This window comes from Melospiza melodia, chromosome 4 (genome assembly GCF_035770615.1).
Source record: "Melospiza melodia melodia isolate bMelMel2 chromosome 4, bMelMel2.pri, whole genome shotgun sequence".
Lineage (NCBI taxonomy): Eukaryota > Metazoa > Chordata > Aves > Passeriformes > Passerellidae > Melospiza > Melospiza melodia.
The window spans coordinates 12,852,451-12,874,802 of NC_086197.1; the positions used below are offsets into that span (position 1 = coordinate 12,852,451).

The 22,352-nt window shown below is 38.9% G+C and overlaps 1 protein-coding gene across 1 annotated transcript in view; it reads left to right on the forward strand.

Annotated features, from left to right (window-relative positions):
• ATXN10 (ataxin 10) overlaps positions 1-22,352 on the forward strand; it is a 74,611-nt gene that overhangs the window by 43,810 nt on the left and 8,449 nt on the right. The window contains exon 10 of the mRNA XM_063153942.1: positions 13,817-13,880. Within this exon, the coding sequence (XP_063010012.1) occupies positions 13,817-13,880 (64 nt within the window). The remainder of the gene's footprint in view (positions 1-13,816; positions 13,881-22,352) is intronic.

The window sequence follows — 22,352 nt, forward strand, 5'->3', positions numbered from 1 at the left end:
CAGGGCCTCACCACCCTCCCAGGGAACATTATCTTCATAAAACCTAATATAAACTTTTACCCTCTTTCAGTTTGAAGCCATTCCCCTTGACCTCTCACTACACTAAGTTATTTAACAAATGGTTCTTTCTCACCTAAGATTTTTAGAAAAACTCCATGAGCTTATCTGTTCTTCTTCAGGATTAGTGTAACTTTAAAAATAATTAAATTCTGGCATAGGAGGATTTGAAATTACTTGCAGTGAAGATCATCCCACATTTAACTGCATATGCTATTCGGAGGTGGTGGGGGGAGAACTAAACCTCTTGGGTTTCTTAAGTAGAAACTTGCATCATTGTGATTATTATATTTTCCCAATGTTAAACAGAAGCTAGATTCTTGGTTTACAGTTGAACAAAAGAGGGATCCTTTTGGACCTGGATGTTCTGCAGTGGAGCTCCTGCACGCCTTCCAGAAATTCTGCATGGTTCCACTGGTTGGGTGGGGCTGTTCTCATGGAGCTCTCTGTATCTTTTAATGCTTTGCTAGATAAGGACAAAACACTCAGGGTGTTGCAGGACTGTGCTCTGTAATTGGTAAGTTTTGTCTGGGTATGGCACTGTGAAAGTCTGCAGGAAAGTTGAAAATGGACCCTCTGACAGAAGTGCTTTTAAAAGCTTATTAAAAGCTTTTTAAAGGGGTTTGCTGTGAAGATGGGGGCTCTACCTAGCTAATACAGAAGTACACCAAGTAGCAAAGTGTCTGTGGCTCAAGAATGTCTTTTAGAATATCTGTTGGGACATATAAGGGAGCTGTCCTGGTCCCATGTTGTTATTATGTTATTGTGTTAGTCTTCAGCTTTGTTGCAATTATGAAGCCTTAATAAGGTGCTAAGATTTCCATCAAAGCATAGAGACTGGTAAACAAAAGAGAATCAGGCTCTCTCTCAAGGGGCAGGACAATATGAGTAATAAAGGGTTGGTGTGAGTTTTTTCCTTGAGGTCAGAGATGAATGCATAGTGTGCCATATTGTTTGTAAAGCAATGGATTATTTTGTAACAAGGTGACTCATTTGTCCTTAGGGAATAATACGAAACTTTATTTTGCTGTGCTGCCCCTTTAGTAGCAGCAAGTTAATGTTCCCTCTTGCCCTGCTCCTGTTCCCTCTTCTGCCCCTCCAATTGTTGACAGCTGATAGGTACAATTGATCCATGGTGTCTTAATCCAGTTTGGCCAATTTCACTTGAAACCTTGATCATACAAAGAATGGAAAGTTAAAAAAGAAAACAAGCTGGCTCTGTATACATTTCCAAAGAGTCAGTGCCAACTTGTAGGCTTCCTGGCTTCCTTTTGACTCTGGATGTTGGTGGGTTTTCCTGAGCCCTCTTTAGTATTGAACCTTATCATGATAGTGGTACAGCACAGGACTCCAGTCCTTTCTAAAGGAAAGCTTCGTACACCAGTGTCAAACAGCTCTTTCCAGACCTCTTTCAGCACTTACCTAAGTGTTGAAACTGCATCTGTAGCATTTCTTACTAATGTGCCTGTTGAAGGTGTAAAATACTCATTTTCCCAGATAAAAATCTAAAAATAAATTAATTGACCTTTATATGGAAGAGTTCTCAAGAAATTTCTGCAACTTCTTTCCTGGTCCAGCAGGCTGAGTAATAATTGTCGTACCTGTGGTGACTACTTCAAACATGAATTAAGCTTGGCATTCACCAAAGGTTTTGTGCTGTTGCTCCTTCCTTTCTTCATCCTCAAATGATTCTGTAAGGCATGCATTATTAAAATTCTAGTCACTTGAGAAATATTTAGAGGTGTTCAGAGATTTTTTGTTGTTACCTGTATGATCCTCAGTGAAGAGCGCCATATCAACTAAGAACATTTCTTGCTAGTTTACTAGGTGGTGAAGAACAGGATTTGTTTGGAGTACACAATGTTAGAAAAACTTACTAAAATAACACCTGCTTATTAAATAAGTTAATTTTTTTAAGATGTTCAGAAGATCTAATGTACCCTGCATTGCAGGAGGGGGGTTATCTGTGGTTCCTGGGGTTTCCCAGTGGTATAGAAGGAACCCCATATGTGGAAGAGCATCTCCCTTTCTGAATGCTCCTTCTCTGGCTCAGATCTGAGCTGTTAATCCAAATACTTCCCAATTTCACTGGTATCAGATACAAGTGACATTTTTCCAGTATTACAGCAAGATTTTCATCAGTTTTCTGTGTTGTTTTTCATTGTCCTAACCTCAAGATGAACTGAATTTCTCCATCTTCTCTGAACCGCCATCCTGCATGCAGGTTGTTTCATTTACTGGATTTTGGGGTTTTTTTAAAGCTGCACCAGACTTCACAATGAGCTGATGTTATAAGCTGTGAGTGGTGAATGTGATCCTTTTTGGATATACAGCTTTCTTCTCTTTCCACTTAAAAGAGGTTGTGCCTGCTATTTTAATTACCCTGAGAGGCACAGGAATCATTCATTTTTTCATCTGTTTCCTGAGAAGTGACTAAGTTTTGGTTACTGTGAGATATTAAAGTTTCTCAGCTTATACTTTTATCAATCCTGAAGTTTATAGGAACTAGCAGGAAAAAATATTTAAAATGTTGAGATTTGGCCATCACTGATTGTAGTGTAACTTAGTTCACATTTTGAAATAAAATAGTTTCATGGAGGAAATAATGGGGCGTGACATGTGAAAGACTGCATTTTGTGGTGAATTTCCTGCAGTAACTTGGTTTTAGTGGCATACTGCTGCGTTCAGGGTGAGGAGAGCACCAAGGAGAATTCTCTTACCAGTCCTGAAAATTAGAATTATAGAATAGAATCTCCTGAGATAAAAGGGAACCACAAGTACCATGCAGTCCAACTCCTGGCCCTGCCCATGACACCCCAACAATCCCACCCTGTGCCTGAAAGTGCTGTCCAAGCACTCCTGGAGCTCTGGCAGCCTTGGGGCTGTGACTGCTGTCCTGGGGAGCCTTTTCAGTGCCTGTCCACCCTCTAGGGGAAGAATACTTTCCAAATATCCAGCCTAAACCTCCTTTGACACACCTGCAGCTGTTAATTAATTGTTTCCTAAAACTCCTGTGGAATGATGTGAGGCCATATCAGAGCACCTAGTCTTCAGACAGATACCAAGCATTTGATTTTATTAGGTTTTTTTCCCCATTTTTCCTCTTTTCAGACGAGCCAGAAAGTGTAGTGATAGTCATCTGCAGATTTGAATTTCTGCCATTGGGTGATGCTGTTTGTTCTAAATTGTAGCCCTGCAGGATTCTGCTTCTTGCTCTTCAGCATGGCAGTGCTTTAGCCAAGTTTATTCATGCCTGTGCCTGAAGGAATAAAAGGACTAGTCCCATTTTTAGAGAGGCTGGGGATGAGATTGCACAAATCCATGTAAGCAAAGGTTCTGCCCATTCAGCTCTTATTTGAAGAACTCCATTTACTTATCTTTTCTGCTTGAAATGTGGGCTCCACAAAAAGCCCTGATGTTATAAGAAGGTTGCAATAATATAAAAATAAGTGGTGGTCACTTCTGCATGCTTTTATCAACTAATTTACTCTGCCTGCTAACCAATGATTGGAAGAAACCTACTTAGCTTTTTATGTAAGCAGTGGTAGAACAGGTGACAAGAGAAGAACTTGCAGCCTTTAAGGAGATTTTAGAAAAATATCTTCAGTTCTTGCATTGTTTAAGGGCTTCATAAATATTCAGGATCTTCTGCCTGTGTTTTGAGAGGGAACAGACTTGATATTCCTTTTACAGTTTATTGATACCCTCAGCATGCTTATTCACATTAACTGTGCTGTTTGAAAGCCTTCTATAACCAAAAAAAGTTCAGTGTTTCAATCAAGAAGTGACAAAGAATTGCCTCATTCATGAGTATTTAAATGTTCAGAACTGTGAGTCTCCAAGTTTTCCTCACAATTGAAGTCAATCAGATGCGTTCAGATTGTTATGGCAGAAGTGGTTTGCTGGAAGGATTTCAAAGGGACATTGACCAAAGATCTCCTAAAGACACTGGAAAAACAATTGGGTTTAAGTTCCTTGAATGGAGCATGGCCTATATTTAGATATTGTAGCAGTGGGAGCAAGATCAAGTATGTCAAGTCATCTCTATGCTGAAAGTCAGAGCACAAGAAGATACTGAATTAATCCTCTGCTGTTTGTGAAATGCAGAATGAGGTAGATGTGCAAAAGCCAAGATGATGGCTTGATTGTATGTATTAAGATTTAGTGAATTAAAGATTCCTGCCAACAAGATTCCTTCCATCTTGCCCCAAAGCATTTCCAGTGGGTAACACCACAAGGCTGATTCCTTCCCTCACATATGCCGACACTAAACTCTTCTCTAAAAAAAGAGAAACCTGTGCCACCAGTGTGATTTTTCCTTCTTGTTGGGTTTACTAGGACTCAGTGGGGCAAGAGGAAGCACTTGCTGAGAGTCACTTCATGTTCAGGTCCCCATAGGCTCAGCCTGAGGGACACTAAGGAAGCAGACAACAGGTTGGCACATAAACTAGAATAAATATTGAATATAAGTGCCTCTCCTCTATGTTTCTCTGCATTTTAGCATTAAAGTCAGCTTTGGTTTGACATTAATCTTACCTATAACAGAATAAGAAGGATTTAGATTTTGGTCTAGCAATTACTGTTCTAAAGCACAATTATGGAGCTCAGTGGATTCATATTGAAGCTGGCAACACATGTTGAATTTTAATAAGGGGAAATTATAACATTTACCTTCAAATCAATTTTTTCCTGTCTTTTTAGAAATTGAGGGTTGCTACCCATGGAGCTGTTCAGGGCTTGAAATTGTACATGGGAGGGTTTCCAACTTCTCTGAAAATCTCTTCTTTCTTGAGTCCAGGAAATGTATGATTGTGCATTTGGCTTTGGAAATATTGAAGGGCTTTATTGGGAAATATTGAAGACCTTTATTTCAGGCAATTCTTCAGCATTGTAGCTAAATATAATGATAATAAAGAAAGCAGTGTTTTGCCTGAAAACAAAAATGCAAACAGCTCAGTGTAATTAGTTATAAATTGGTAGGTTCCTTTTAACCTGGATCTAACTTTTGTTCCCTGCTACTTGAATGTCACTCCCTCAGTATTTTCCAGCCAGGTCTGTTGTTCTCTCAGCTCTGCCTGTTCCCCACAGCTGCAGGCACAGGAAGCAGAGGCAGTTTGGGAGGACACTGACTGCTGCCTGTTCTTCAGGAACCTGCAATCCAAATGGAGTATTTGATGGTTGGGAGTGTCACCTCTTCGTTCCAGCTCTTGAGTTATACAGATTCATGAGCACCTTACCATTCAATGCACTTTTATAAAAGTGCTTTTAGAATTTGTAGCTGGTGAGAAAAAAAAAACAAACTTATAATTCCCCTACAATAGATCAACCTGGTGTCAGCTGATTGAGGTTCTGATTCAAGGCTTTTTCTCCTCTCACCTTCTGACCCACCATTACTGTCAACCTGTTCCTGCAGGCATTTCTATAAAAGTGTTGACCTCCTCCTTTGAAAATCAACTTCAAATGAAAATGTTTATTATTAAGCTCCTGTAGAGATTTTCTTTCTTTTTAAAAATAGTAAAAAATATTGACTTGCAGAATTCAAAGGTTTTTGAAAAAGTTTCTAGTTTTTATAATTGCATTAATTAGGGTACAAATATAATCTATGGAAATGTACCCTCAAGCTCTGTTCATATAAGATTTTTTTCCTTGTTAATGGACTTGCTAGGAGAACTTGGCTGTGCTTGTGTAGCTTTCCTTTAAATAATTTTTAATAACATGGTGTGTATATATGCTTAATGTAGACTAATGAAGCAATCTTGAAACAAGAACTCTTTATTTTTCAGTTAAAATATACAGCCTTGTCTTTATAGGCTGTCATCAAATTAATGATCTGTGGCAAGAAAATAAATAACAATATAAATAAAGCAAAAGAGAGCCTTCAAAATTGTTTAAACAGTTGGCTTAGTGCTTGAGTATATATATGTATATGTATATATATATATATATGTAGTGCAATAATATTTTCAGGTTAATATTTTATTTTAGTGCGATAATATTTTCAGGTAAATTAACCCTATGAAAAGATAAATTTATTATGGAGTTTTTAAAACAATTTGAACTTTGAGCAACACTTTTGCAAATTTGAAAACCTAGAATTTTGTTTGTCACAGATACAGGAGTTCAGCTAGAAATAGGGAATCTTACTTTTGTAGTATCTGCAGTTGTTATTACCAGACTACAAGACATTTAGAGGCACAAATAGTCAGAAAACCCTCTGGTAGTTGTAATTTAGAGGCAAATTAAGAACCAACTATGCAATCTCCTTGTGTACAGCTTCATGTATAATCTCGCTCAGTAGCCTGAGGCACGAGCAAGCTTTCAGCATGAAATTTAGTGCTAGAGCATGCATTCCTGAGTTTTTGTGTATCATGCATACCACATATATGGCTTTTATAGACATAAATCACAACATCAGGAGTCTTGTTTTCTAAATGTAGAGTTGATCTTAATCTCAACAAGGTGGCTAAATTTATCTTAATAAGAGAGTCTGATCCTGTGCAAAGGTTATGCTTGGTGAGTCATTAAAAGGAAATGTGTGTTCTTAGAATTTCAGGTAAATGCAGAGAATAATTGCTCAGCTTTCTCCGAGTCGGATTGTCAGCAAAGAAACAGTGTCAGTGTCACATGAGGGCTGGGCAGTCCATGGTAGGTACAGCAAAGTGAGTGTTTGAGGGAGCATTTCTAGGTAAGGGCAAATTGCAGAGCTTGGCATAGCTCACATGCACATCCCGGCATTCTCCTCTTCCTCCCCTTAATCTCCCACCAAAATCAGATCACACAAGTGCCTTTCCTTTCCCTGGGCAGAGCCCATGGCCTGCACTGTGTGCTCAGCAGTTCCTGAATGTGGCCCAGAGAAGTTGAGGCTCTCAGGAGCAGCCCCAGGGACCACCTGATAAACACAGCAAGGCAGTGCCAAATTCTGCCATCCCAGCTCTGTGTCTGCTCATGCACTCAGAAGCTCTGCTGAAGTGAGCTGTATCAACCCAAGTTTATTGCAGGCTTCAGACTTCACCTGTGTATTGTTCACTTCAGATGAGGTTGATTAATCTTGTCCTTCTTTCCACCCTACGTTCCACACCTCTTGTAATGGTTGTTGTAAAATTTTTGGTCACACTGGGAGGGATTAGACCTTAGGTCCCATTGGCTTGGGCAATGGAGACCTGCACCTCAAAATGTTCTATGTGGGTAAACCTTTGGCAGATCATTGCTAGTTCATTTGCTCACCTCTTGAATCACCACATCTGCAACGTGCCCTGCTCCTGTAATAACCTCATGACATTCACTGGTTCCTAACCTATCCAGTAGTTTGTTTTCCTTGGAAATAGTTTTCAAAATAAAAACAGCTCCCAACCCACTGAGAGGTTTGTTAAATAGTGCATTTATCTGTTTGTGCAGGGTGGGCAGGCATTCAGGATCAGCAGTGGTATTTTAGAGTGCAGTTGGGCATTCTCTAAGTCCTGTGGGGAGCTGGAGGGGCTCAGCCTGGAGAAAAGGAGGCTCAGGGGGGACCTTCTCACTTCTCCTCACTCTCCAAACTCCCTGACAGGAGGATTCAGCCAGGTGGGGGTCAGGCTCTGCTCTCAGGAAACAAGGGACAGGATGAGAGAAAATGGCCTCAAGGGAAAGTTCAGGTTGGACGTCAGGAGGAATTTCTTCATGGAAAGGCTGGGCAGGCATTGGAAGGGGCTGCCCAGGGAGGTGGTGGAGTCCCCATCCCTGGAGGTGTTCAGTGACACGGCACTCAGTGCTCTGCTGTGCGTGACAAGGTGGGGATCAGTCTCAGCTTGGATTTGGTGATCTTGGAAGTCTTTTTCAGTGTTAGTGATTCTGTGGATCTGAGCTGTTATGGTGCAAGTGGACTGTGCCATTTGATGACTGATGTCTCCAGTGGTGATGGGGGTGCAGTGTAAGGTGCAAGGATTTATTCTGCTTTTATTTATTGCTATGGATGTAGATAATTGCTGTAAGGCGGCAAATACTAAACTGTTACACTACTGTAACCTAGAGTATCATTCAGCTTGTTTTCTGAATTCTTCTGTGGTTTGGCAGTTTGGGATTTTCCAAAACTATAATGGAAAAGATACAAAAACTTTATATTGCCAGAATCACACTTTGTAAAAATTGTCAGTGGAAAAATTCTCTGTGAGTTACTTTTAACAGCAGTTGCATCAGCAAAAAGGGTTGCAAGTGTCAAAAATGATGAGCCATCATAAAACGATGATAATTCAAGTTTCTTTTGCAGTTGAAAATGAAACACCATTACTGACAAAATCCTGGAATCGTCGAGGAATTAATCCTGAATGTATAAAAGGTGTGAAAAAGGCCCCAAACTAAAGGAAACCCCTTTCTGCTCTGCAGTGTGAGGAACATTAAACTTTTCAATAATATGCATACACAGGGATTTCCCCCACTTCTTTGCTCAAGCTGATCAGAGTCCTAGAATCCCAGAATGGTTTGGGTTGGAAGAGACCTTAAAGCTTCTCTCATCCACCTTCCACTAGGGTTCTCTAAGCCCTGTCCAACCTGGCCCTGTTGAAGAATAACACTTGCATTCAACCATACCAGTCTACATACCTTAGATTAATACTTTTCTCTTTAAAAAACAGAGAAGGCTTCTTTGTCATGCTCATATACAGTGGTGTTTTCTAGATTTTATATTTGCATACTGTGCTGCCACTCTGTAACCAGCCAGCAATCCAGAACACCTTTGTTAGTACAGCTCTGCTTCTCATTAAAGAAAGAGATTATAGAACACACAGCTGATGAGAAACAGAGTAAAAATTGATTTAAAAATAATAAATCAAATGTGGAAAATGACATTTGTGGAAAGAGACCTTTTTTTTCTCAGGGTGAACATTCATTAATGAATGTTAACTTGAATAAAACTTCTCAATGTATTGAAACATTTTTTTCTATTGAAAAGTATTTCTCTCATGCCATAGCTTCCCTTGTTTTAATACTACCAAATCTTTTAAATACATCACTGAAAGTCTTCTGCTTTCTTTGTTTCATTTGAGAGATCATTTAGTCTGTCTGGGATACTCTGATTTCAAGAGAGTATCTTCTTCAGGCAAAGTTCTTAATCATAAGGGGATTTTATTTGTAAAATGTGTGACTGTTGTCTCAGTAAAATTGCTGCTGAAGTAGTTTGTGACATTAGTTCAATTATGGAGCAGTAAATTTGTCTGGAAGAGTGTGTGATCACTAGTGTAGAACAGGAATAAGGAAATCTTAAACAGGAGCATTTAGTGGTAATCTGTTTCTGTCAATGTCAGTGATTTTCAAAATCAGGATTTTTTATGGATTGTCTGGAATTCTGTTCCAAAAGAAAAGTTATTCTGATGTAACACAATATGTAAAACAGGAGAGAACAAAACTTTAAACAAACAAACAAACAAAAAATATCCCCAAAAAATAACAAGCCCATACACACAAGCCACAAAGCAAACTCTCTGATTTTAATTGAGATACTCATAAAATGCTTTTTAAAGCCTGACATGGAAGACAAAAATACTGTAGCCACCAAAACAATGACAGCTTGCCAGACTGACTTGGAACTTCCTATTACAACAGTGATTAAAAAGGCTAAAAGGTATCATGTGATCTGTTATTCAACCTTTATCCCTGTATTTTTTCAGAACTTCAAAGTGAGAAGTCTTCCATTTTCACTTTGCTTTAGAACTAGATACATTTTTGAAGTTTTGATGGTCTTGTAGAAGTTGTCTCTAGTCACATGAGAGACTAGAGACAACACTTAGTTTCCATCTAGTTTCTTTTTGCTCTGATGAAAGAAGATAAGAGAATTAAGAATCACTTCTATAGCAGTTTTTGGAAATCAGCAAACTAAGATTGTCTGATTACTGGGGTTTGTGGACTGAGAATAGAAGTACATTAATGCATACTGTGGTGTTGATGCAAATTTGTACAAATTCACCTGATTTGGAGGGCAGTGTTGATGGGTGATGTTTAGCACCATTTTTCTCTTCTGCTGCTGCTGCCAGGACAGGCAAAGCCTACCCTAGCAAGTATTGTGTGTTTCAAGCAAAATGAGTCTGTGTTGGACCTCACTTTATCCATGTCAAGTCACAGATCTAAACCATACCAGAGCAAACAGCCTGCTTCTCATGGCAGCATCCATCTGTTGTGGCTTCTGGTTTAGGAGTTGTACAGGAAAGCTGCATTGTTTAAAAAGCAAATGTTCCAGCTGTGTTGCTGTCTCTTGTGGGAACCTATTCTGAATTCTCCAGTGTTTGTGTTCTCAACTCAATGGCTGGAAACTCCTGTGTTTTGCTCTTGGAAAGACTAGTTGAAAAAATGATTCAGCAGCTGAGTTAGCCTGTTACCCTCTCCTCTCAGCTGGGCACTCTGCATATGCTTATTTTGGCTCAGGCCTGATGGTGTGCTTGGAACCTTCATCTTCCCTTCCTCTTCCATAAGGCCAAAACCCTCTTTTTCTAAACTAGTTCTCTGAGAAAAGGTTTAGGGCATCACAAATGTACCCCACATTTAGATTCTAAGATTTTTTTATTATTTTTATTTTAATCTTGAAGAACGCAGCAAGGATCTCTATGTTTGGAAGAGTTGAAATAAACCTCGTGTCTCTCTGGGAAATAATGCTGAAAGAGAGCAAATATTTTGAAATCAATGTAGCAGGAGCAGCAGATTTTTTTGCCCTGATTTCTGAGTTGCAGACATTAAAATGTTAAATACATGCTTCCCTAGGTGCTGAAGAGGTGGAAGAGTGTTCTGCAGATGTTGCCTTGGTCGAAGTAGACCTTGGAAAAACAAACAAAAAGCCCAAAACCAAGACTCAGAAATGAAATAAATGAAGTAATGTTTTTCAGTATCATCATAGATGCAGAGAAGCCTGTTTGGAGATCTACAGCTGCTGTGTTCCTACTCTTACTGAGCTCTTCTGTTATTCATATTGAATGCTGGATTCTGATCAGATGTCTAAACACTCATTAACTATTTGTTAGGAGATCTTGGAGAAAAGTTGACTCTTGTGAGTCTGTTTGGTGTCAGGGTCTGAAGGACAGATTTCTCACTACATAAGTCATTATGTGGTCTCCTGTGGTATGTTCAGGAGTAAAGCTTAAAAATACCTTTAATGGTGGCCAAAGACTGGCAACAAATCCCCAGTGTATATTTCATTGGAATCCTTTTCTTTGGCATAATTTAGCATTCTAGTGTGACTTTCACACCATATTTAAAATAAGATTAGGGTTTTGTGCAGTATTAACTCCTTCCCCAAGCCCTGCAGAGGATCACTGCAAAAGCTCTACTTGCTTGCTTACATTGAGCATTTCACAGACAGTTCTCTTCAAAGCAAGAACTCTGAGAGCAATAATTAGTTGGAAGAGTTCCCAGAGCGCTTTCTGTTGGGCAGTGCAGTTCCAGTGGATCTGTGTAAAAGGTTGAGGTGTGACACAATTTCTCTGTGCAAAATGTGCTGGTTTGGGAGGAAAGGAGATGAGAGCAACAGGATTTGAGAGACTTTCAGCAGTGCAAGTGAGACGCTGAGTTGGACAGTGATTCTTCTCCCTGGCTGCCTGTGGCACTCTTGTAGCACAGGTGGCTTTGCTATGTGCAGAGCAGTTGCTGAATTCATTACAGAGCACAAATTTTTGGTTGCCATAACATGTTTTTTCAGTGGACCATTGGAGGTTCAGGAACAGCTGGCATGGACTGGAACTTTTCTAATAGTGGTTGCTCAGGATTTGACCTCTTCATCTCATGAGTCACTTGGAGTATATAGGTTTGTCTTGGGTAGGTGCATTGTAAGGTTTTCTTCTTGTTCAATTTCCCTGTGTAGTAGGTCATAGGTGACATTCCAAAGCTGGCATTGTGGTGACAAAAGCTGTGCCTGACTCCTGAAAATTGTGTGTACAGTTGAATTGTATGATGTTAAAGAAACTCCAAGGGAGGAGGTGCAGTGCTGTGGTAATTAGCAACTTGTTTTTTCATTAAGGTATGTATCACTGAGGCTGTGGTTTGCTGCTGCTGTTCCCACATAACTTTGAAGGAATCTTGTCATATTCTTGCAGTAACTTTTAGAAATGTTGATGGATCCTAATTAGAATTGTACTTTGCAAAATGCTTACTCTATTGAGTAGACATCTCATTTGAGTCAACCTGGAGCATATTATTGCATGGTTTGTTTCTGTTGACAGCACTTGATCCCAATTATTTTCTACTGGTGGGAAGTAGGAGGTAGCATTGCAGGCACATCAGAGTTTGGCTGCAGCCTGCACATCAAAGAACCAGCATTTCCCAGGCATGTGCAAGTGCTGTGTTGCTTAAAGGTCACTGCTTGTTCAAGCTTTGAAGTGTGATACTGTGCATGGTGCCTTTGGAGAAAACACAAACATTTAGTGGAAAGAATGGATATTTTTAAACTTGTATTATTAACTGTGTTTCATGTAGGTAAAGTTAGGCATGTTAGCACAGATGTGCAAGGTGGGTTTTAAGACCTAGCAGTGCTGTTTGCTTCTTATGCCTGTAAGCATTGCCTGTCTGTCTGTCACTGCTGCTTTCTCATGTAGCTTGACACTCTGCAATAACATTATCTGGAAAGGAATTTAAAAGTGGTATGTGCTCATCTTTGTCTCTGAATTCAGTTTTATTGATCCCTAGGCTGTTTGGGATTTCCCATCTAAATCTGCTCAACTTGCCTCTCTTATCACAAAACTTGTGTTTCAGAAAGCTAATGATCCTGCAGTGTAAATTTTGAGATTTATTGTTTTCCTTGGTACATAAAAATGCATCTTGTTTGGGACAAAAAAGATGGAAGAGAGAATACCATCATCAAGCCACGGCCTAAATTGCCATTATATTAAATTCCTTTAACTAGCAGTTCTTGGTTTGAAATGAAATTTTAAGAAATTAAAGAACTTAAGATTTGGACAAGTATAGCTTGGCTCTCACAGAGTGCTTGAGGTTGGAAGGGACATGTGAAGCTATAAATATGCATGTGTGATGTTGCAGTGTACCTTAGGAGTGTACATAAAGTTGTTATGGTACATATTTCCATAAGATAATTAATGCTCCATGTTTATTGTTAAGACCAGCTTGTCCCAAGTACTTGGTGAAGTGTATGTTTATGAGTCTGTTATGATTTTATGTTGTTATCTCATGCACACACACAAATGTAGCAGTGCAATTCATGAACTCCCATGTGTGTGTATGCACAAGGAACTAAAGGCACCAGATCTCACCTTTGCTCATTTGCCCGTAACATAAGGAACATTTTCTAAAAGGAAAAACATCCATGGCTCTTACTTGATATAAAGAATTTGTGCTGTGTATGTACAAGTAACACATTGCTACTGAAGGTACAGCAGATGTGCTCTCATCCAAACTTGTGTGTGTGTAGGTGTATTTTTCGACTTCTTTTTTTTCCTATTTTTTGCTCCTATTTTTTGTTTTTGATGGTTCTTCCTTACGGAAGCAAGCAGGAGATTTAAGTGAGCATAGCTTATCTGGCTCAGTGTGAGAAACAGAAAATACTTCAGTCAAACACTTGATAAATGAATATGAAATATTCTGTTTCACAGAATATGAAATTAGAGCCCAGTTGTTACTGTTTTGTTATACCCATGCTGAAAACACCAGGTTTACTCTGCAATTCATGTTAGCACATTAAATTTTTTGATGAAGCAAACATCCCTGGTTTTTGTAAATTTTTATATATTTCTTGCATGAAACATTGTTAGTATTGTTGAGATGTCTATTAAATTTAACTTTTGGGATTTTTTAGGTGTATGACTTGGATGGCATTTCCTTGATTCTGGACAATTGCAGCATTGATGACAACAATCCTTGTATCCTTTACAAAATAATTCTGTTTATTGAATATGACTCGCAAGAAAAGGTGTGGGGGTTTCATGGATTTGTGCCAGCATTGCTTTCACAGAGTATCTAAGTGGAACTGGCCTCATGAGCTTCTAGGTTATATTTAAATGGTTGAGAAGTGAACAAGGGCACAAATAGGCTTCCATGAACTGGATTCTGAGTAAGTTAACTGTGGTTATATTCCATTTCCTAAAATAATAAATATTACTGGTTTGCAGGTGCCTATTCAAGGAGCTGTGTCAGAAATCTGAATTCAGACTCTGGTCATTGTATCAGATTTTAGAGCTTTTGCTTCCACTGAAATCTGCTCAGGAAACTGAAATAAGTACCTCATCAATTCTCTACACATGTTAAATCAGATTGGGGAGCTTATTCTAAGCACAAAGACAGGGCTAGGAAGCTGTTATGAAAATCTGTATAGTTGAGAAAATAAATTATGCAAATTACTGAAATGTTGGGGAGATTTTAATGTAAATGCCATTGTGCTTCATAGTACAGATTTTTTTCCAGGAATTTAATAGCTGAAACTTTCAAATATAGATTGCTATTATAGGGAAGTAATCTTATATTGAAGATAAGTAGTTCTTAAGCAGAGTTATCCATCTCTTCAAGTAATTCAAGTGTGTTCAGTGACTGAGCTGTGATTTTGTGTCATCTAATCATTAGCTCTTTGTAAGTTTCTGATAATTGCATCTGGAAATCAAATGTCTTTCCTGTACATTGTCATGTCAGCTTTTTTTCTACTGAACACATGAAATAGGTTTTCAAATGATTATGTAAGAAAAAGCACATTCTCTTTAACAAAAGGAGTAGTGAAAATGTTTCATATTCTCCCAGTTGTGTCCTGCAGAACAACATGTACATATAAATAAATCCTAAAATGATGAAATAATGTAGATGATAGCACAATGTTAACAAACTGGGTGGAGGAACAATGGGGTGGTAAGTATCCTCTGAGTTATTCAATTTGATGCTTTATATCCACAAGTTTTATATCTTCAGCATTCCTGCAGTTTGAGACCTGACAGTGCACTGAGTGGCAGAATTTTATTTCCATGGTCCAAATCTGGTAATGGGCACTGCTGGATGTGGTGGGATGGGCAGGGAAATTTACCTTTCCCTAAGTGGAAAAGCAGCCCTGATTAAACCTAGTAAGGAGTTTTTGTCCCAGGTGACTCTTCTTTGCTGGAAAGCACAGCTGTGCAACCACTTCTGGGATTAATCCTTCATTTTAGCTCTACTAGAAGAGGATAAAGTATGAGACTCTCAAAGGGTAGACTTGTAGTTTATGGTCTCTAATGAAAGGAAAATAAAATACCAAGAGAGTCTTTACTGTGTTTTGAGCAAAGTGGAACTTCTTGCACCTTTTGATACAGGCTGACATTTTATGGTATAGCCATAAACTTACTAGAAGATATAACTTTGCTTACTTGGTTTTTAAAAACATAATAACACCTCTTAATGTGAGCTTTCTCCAGTGATCCATAGCATACAGCATTGGGGGATATGGAAAAGTGAGTAGCACATGGGCACAGGGAGGACTGGCCTGCTGTGACAGAGCTTGTGCATCAGCTTCTGGATTGCAGCTCCTGGTGATGCCATAAGTTTTAGCTTTCATATTTTTTAGATTTGTACTGCCTTAGTGTGTGACTCTGAACTTTATATAGTGTTAGCAAGTTCTCTTCACAGGGTAGTCAGACAAAACAATCCTTTTGCAGCCTGAGAACCAAGGAAAACAATTACAGCTTTAGAGTCAAGAAGTGTGAAGAATGGCAAATTGAGGAGAAGTCTGGGAGGATGGGACTTCATTACCTGAAGCTGCAGTTGGACAATTGACCCCAATATGTAAATGGATCAAAACTTAGAAAATTGTGAGAACTCGTGACTGCTCATCCATCTTGGGTCCATCTTGGGCCGAGCCACAACCAGGGTCTTGTTCCAGCCAAGGTGAAGGCCTTTGAAGGTCTTCTAATAAATATCTGCTTTATTCCTTTAACTCTGTCTAGCTTCTGTTCCAGGTCAGCCTCTTTAGACATCACTGACTATGGCTCTGTTTATTGTTTTGACCTCTTGCTCTTCCAGGTGCTCTTGTCCTGCATGAAGTTAATGCTCCCCTGCTTCTCCCCTGCCTCTAACATTCCTCATCTGCTGCCTTCCCAGCAGGTCACACGCAGGGAAGCAGAGGACAAGTTTGCAGTTCAGATCTGTCCCTACTTTCATCTGCTTTGCAGTATGTTCTGCTGCTTCTGGACACCTGATGCCTGAATTCATTGCATAATGTTTCTCTGAAGAGATTTAGACAGTTTCTTTGCACTCTCTGTGTGCTCCAGTCCTGCCTGGCACAAATCCCAGAATCACTCAATGGGTAAGGCTGGAAGGAGCCACAGTGGCTCATCTGCAGTTTTCCAAGGAGGGGTGGAAAGCTGCAGGAAAGAGCTCAGCATAGCTCTTCACACACGGCTCCTTCAGGAAGTCATGTCCAGAAAGTTCATTTTGCATTCTTATTCCTAGTGCCTGTTTTTGTGGTTGCAGGCTGTGTTACTTGGATTTCTCCTTGGATAAAGCTGACTGAAAGAGTCTCACCTGAATCCTTTGATATAATAATTTCTTCAATTTCTTACTAAGTCTTGGTAGATGCACATTTTAGTTGAATTTGCTTTGGAGTCACCCAAGCTCTACAGTAAAGATGTTGTTATGTTTTCTCCATTTTACTAGAAAAGTTCTGCCTTCAAATTACACATACAAGATTTCTCACCAAAAATGTAACTTTTGTGATAAAAGCAGTAGGATATTTTTCTGGATGGAAAAAAATAATTTCCCTAAAGTGTGCAATTTATCAGGGGATGCTGGACTGCCATGGTAGATGTTAAAGGAGCTCTTTATTACATTTGAGAGGAAAAATTCTTTGATAAATGTTTTTATTTGTAGCATATGGAAGTATACTGAAAGAGGAAATGGGTCTTCTCTTATCCTAAATTAAAGTCCTTTGTAAACCTGTCATTACCTTAAAATTGCTTTCTTTGAGATCCTGAACAGTTCTTTAATGTGCACAGAAATACCAGGGAGTTTGTAGCTTACAAAGTTCAACTGATATGTTTGCATTGCTCTAATTAATTGTTTAAATTCATCTTTCAGTCTGAGTTTGGGAGAACTGTTATATTATCTGATTATATCTCAAGACCTGTAACTTCTACACTTACACTAGCAAACACGTTTTTCCTTCAGGATATTTCATGAGTAAAAACAAACAAACCACCACTCTCGTAGTTCCAGACAAGAAGATTATTATGGACAGTTAAAAACAAATTTACTGTAGCTCTGTAATTATTTGAATTGGTGTTTTAATTTTCCAGCTTCTGCAACTTTGCATGTAAATGCAACAGAGAGATGCTGAAGGATGCCAGGTTTTCTGTGGCTCTTATATTTTCAGCACAGGACAAAGGGTGAACAGAGTGAGTCTGGGGAGAAGCAGTTCATTAAGAGTTAAAACTTCAAAGAAGGTTTAATACCACTTTTTCTATACCTGGTAAATCTTCCATGGGTTGGCTGTGTCCTAGTCATAACTCTGCTTCTGTTTCAAAGGAAAGCTGGGTGTTTCAAAATGCAAGCAGAGTTATTTGCCTTTAGATTAAGGAGAGATTCCTGTATGAGCTAATCTTTATTTTTGAAAATTCAGTTTCTTGTTCTGCTTCTGAAAAGTGGGAACATTGTGCTTTACCTTTGTAACCTGCGCTTAAAAACAAGTAAATTCAACCTGCTAAAGGATAGCAGAGTGGGTTGGAGATGCCTATCTGGGTAATACCAGTAAAAAATTTACTCCAGATCCTGCTTTTCAGGTTACTTGTGTTGAAAAGGTGTTCTAAATTCAAATCTCTCCTGTTTTGCTCTCTGAATCATCATCTTCCTCATCTCTGACTGGCTCTATCATCAGACAAGAGCCCTTCCTTTTGTTCTTGCTTTTACCTCATCCTAAGCTCTTCCTGCTCCCTCCAGCTTCATTTCTGCCCTTTCACAGGTTCCATTTCCTTAAGGTAAACATGAGCAGGGAGGGTCAGCCTGTCCTGATCAAAATACTTTTGACCCCAATCACTCAAAAAAAAGTTGCTTATGAGAGGCTTTAAATAAACTGACCTGTTTGTTATTGAAGACTTTGCAGTTTACCTTAACTAAGCTGCTTCATTTTTCACTGCTTCCTAACATTTGTGCTCATGAGTAACACACACAGATGTGCCTTTTTTTGCTTTTCAGTGTCTGTCCATAGAAATATTTATTACTATTTTGGGGGAAAAATGTTTTATCCAGAGTACTGCAATATAATAGCTGTTAGTTAGTGGTAAAACTTGAAAGTTAGAAATGAACTGCAGTTTTGAAGATGGAATAGTCTTGTTTTTTCAGGCTGCTTGCCAGTATTACCCTTTTGAGATTCTTATAGGTGTCTCAATAAATTGATTTTGTGAATGTCTGGATTTAATCAGAATGACTTTATGTAATTATCTATTTTATATAAACTGTTAATTAACACAGTTTTCTATTAGCCAAGAAATCAGTTGTACAGGAAGAAAATGTATCCTGCTATGAGGATACATATTTATATATATGTGTGTATATATGTATATACATATGTATGTTATATATGTGTTATATAGGAGTAAAAATTTTCATCATTTCTGAAAGGAAAAGCTTGATATGGGAAGGAAAAGGTTGATATGAATTGCCGTACACAGATCCCTAAGTATGAATAATGGATGAAAATGTAGAAAGAGTAAGGTAATTTCCAGATACTCCTTCCAAAACTGCTTCTATTATATTCAGTCATCTGAGAGGGAGATTGAAAATACTTTTGACTTTATGGCAGCAGCAAGTATAATTGTGGTTCATGAAGCTGGCTAAAGCTGGAGAAAATCAAGTTGCTATGGTCTACAACAATGGCAGTTTGTTTTTTGCAAGGTGCCAGCAAGGACTTTTGGGGGAGCTGACAGACATTTTTATCTAAGTTGCAGAGTGCAACCTTAAACAGACCACATGCTGTAAAACAGCCTCACCACTGAATGGGAGCCAGTAGAAAGCAAAAATAGGAGAGTGAGTTGACTTTTTGGAGTGAGCCATCACAGAGCTGAGCATTTTCATGCACATGTGATATCCCATGTGTGTTGCTGAGAAAATACAGCACAATGTCACTTCAGCAATGGTTGCCTTTCTTTGGAAAGCTCATTTCAGGCACTGACTGTGCATTATTAAGAAGTTTGATGTGACCTATTTGATTCTGTATTTTTATAAGCACACATAAAATCATGTTATTATATGGTCACTGTAAAGGACCCACTGGTGAGAACTGTAATGGTCTCCTCATGCCCAGTCAAGTTCTGCCCACTTGAACAGAACTTCCTCCCAACCCAGGAAATGGAATTATCATTTTCCTCCTCACAGTGACACTTGCTTTGCTGCACAATTTGAAGGCTACCTAGTAAAAGGGAGAGTGCATTCTTTGGTAGAGATAATAATTTTGCATTATTGTTGGTTGCTCTGTGTCATCCAGGGATGAGAGAGAGTGCTGCAAACATCTTACTTTCTATCAACCAGTACTGAATGTGTCACTGTGAGTTAACCAGCAGTGTTGAGGTCAGCAGTGGAAGAAGGGGACTTGTCAGGATGGGTTAAGAACATAAATTGGTTGGCCTGAACCCTTCATTGACAGAGCCAAAGGCAAAATAAAATAACAGCTGAGTGGAAGCCAGCTCTAACTCTTCTCACTGGCACAGGCTGCCCAGAGAAGCTGTGGCTGCCCTATCCCTGGAAGTGTCCCAGGCCAGGTTGTAGAAGGCTTGCAGCAACCTGGGATAGTGGAAGGTGTCCCTTCCCATGGAATTAGATGAGTTTGGAAATAAAAGTGGAGCTGGTTTGCAACTCAATGAGCTTTAAGTTCCCTGTGATTCTATTCTGTGATTCCACCATAGGTAGAACTAGGAAACCAAGAAGTTGCTATATTTCCATGCCCCAGTTCAGACCAGTTCCATTCCTGTGTGCTGAGAATTGTTTTTAAAGAGAGTGGAATTGTTTTTAAAGAGTGGAGAGAGTGAAGGATTCCTGCCTGGTGACATATGCACAAACCTGAGCTCTGTCTGAGTGTAATTTCAAGGTACAGGGAAGAACTGGTCAGACCAGAAGCTGGAACAGGTACAAGTGTGGTTATTCATTGAGCAAGAACACCCTGAGAGGGGCTTATTTCTTTCGCCTTATTCAGTAGATGAACTCCTGCCCTGTTCTGCAAGCTGCTGTGAATTCTTTGTAGCTGTATTTTGTCAGTGGCTCAGGGAGACCAGGGGCCTGTAGGGTTTAGGAGGGAATCCCTCAATGTTGTTTCAGGGTGGGGCTTTAGCAGGCTGTTTTCTGGAGTGATTCCCAAGAGGCTTCAGCCAAGCAGCTATTTCCAAACACCATGTGTGGTTGTACTTGGGAAGGTCACCTGCCTACCAGTGCCTGCTGCTGTCACTCTCTATCAGGGCTATTTTTTACACTCTTGAAAGAAACATTACCGGATTATCCAGTCTTTTCTTACATCAGCATTAATTGACCAAAGAGATGTCTATTCCAAGTTGATTTTTCAGTATATTGCCTAAAGTGTCCTGAGTGGGATTATTAAAAAGCTCCACAGGGGGAGGAGCTGAGTGCTGCTCCTGCTGGAAGGGGCACAGGAGGATTTAAACCTTGTTTTAAATCCCACTAAACATTGGCTGCACATCCCAAGAGTTGGGATAACATAGCTTCCATGTCTTATCTCATTGTTTATCTTTTCTGGATGCTGCAAACTCTTCAGGGCAAAACTCAGTTAACGGTAGAGAACCAAGGGAAAGACCTACCACATTGAGCATATTTGGTAGATCTCAAGTATTTATTGCTAGAAAATGTTTATTTTAAAATGGAAACAAATATACCAGATTTTCTTGTGAAATGCATTACATTACTAATTCTTCCACAGTGTCTTTCACACTGTTGCCCAGGAAAACTTTTCTCCTGTCAAATGTAACATTCTCCTCAAATGAAAAATACTTCAGACCACAGAAAGAATGCAGTGTGCAGTACAGAAATATATACTCTGAGAAATTAAGGGACTTAACCTTTTTTGTCTTCCAAAAATGACCACAGATCATACTTTGTGTTTTATCATTTAACAAAGTTATAATTTCTAAAGATATATTTCAGTTTGCTGATTGTGTAATTCCTAAAATTATACAATTTTTAGAGCACCTCCAGGATGATTAAAATACTGAAAATAGTTAAAATAGTTTAAAAATATTGAACTTCGGAGTTTGGGGGTGGGGAGTGGTGTTAGTAATTTCCTTGAGAGTTTATGAAATACTAACACAAATTTGTGTTTGTGAATATGTGAGATGTAATATGAATCTATTCTTCAGTATCTCCTTTCTACCCAGCTGTCACTATTAAGATACATGTGATGTACAGGGTCTCTCTTAAAGCTGAAGGAAATCAGACAGAGCTATACAGAATGTTAAAAGGCTCTTTCAAATGTTACATTCTAATATTTCTAATCCCTTGTGAGGAGTAATCTCTGTAGGCACCAACTCATGCATGTAAAAGTAAGGAATTAAAGTTAATAAGTCTATCTCTAAACCAAATATTGTCATATTTGTCCTCTTCTCTAATCCTCTTGGTGGATTTAAATCCATGACAGGCTTGAATTCTTGAAAAAAAAACAGGTCTTTAGTTATCAGGAGCACCTAAAAAAAAATCACTGCTTTTATAGCTCAAACAGCTTCCTTGATTTTTCTGTACACTTACTTTTGAAAAATTCCCCTCTGGGCTGAGATGGAGCACTAGAAATTTGAGACCCAAAGATTTTTGGTTTTTTTAAGTAAAGCTAGGAGTGGTTCAGAAATATTGTTGAGAATGGAATGCCTTCTACAACCACCTTATCATATTTCAGTCTGTCTTCTTGGCATTTTTTCTTGTGCATACCTCCAAAGAATATTTGGATGTCATCTGGCCAATGCTTCAAATAATATTTTTATTCTGGCATTTTTCTGTTGCCCCATTTTTCATCACTGTAATTAGAACAGTTTTATCTTCAGCTGGTGAATGTGTTCTCCTATGTAGCTCCTTCCTGAGCCTTAAATTGTTTCCTCTCACTTCCTCAGATCTTTGGTTAAAATCTGTTCTTTAGATTTGCTAATGGTTTTTAAAACCTTTCCTTCCTCACTCAGATATATTTGCAGGCCTTTCCACTTGTGGATTTGTTCCTTTCTTTTGGAGTGTGGAGATTTCCTCAAGGAGGTGCAGCCATTCCCTGAAATTGTAGACAGGATTGTGGCTAATGGCTATTTTGCTAAACAAATAGCTGGTTATAATTTAGCTGCATCTTTCAAAACACCCATTTATTTAATGGTTGTTATTTTTGGATGCACACTGGGCATCATTTGGTGTCT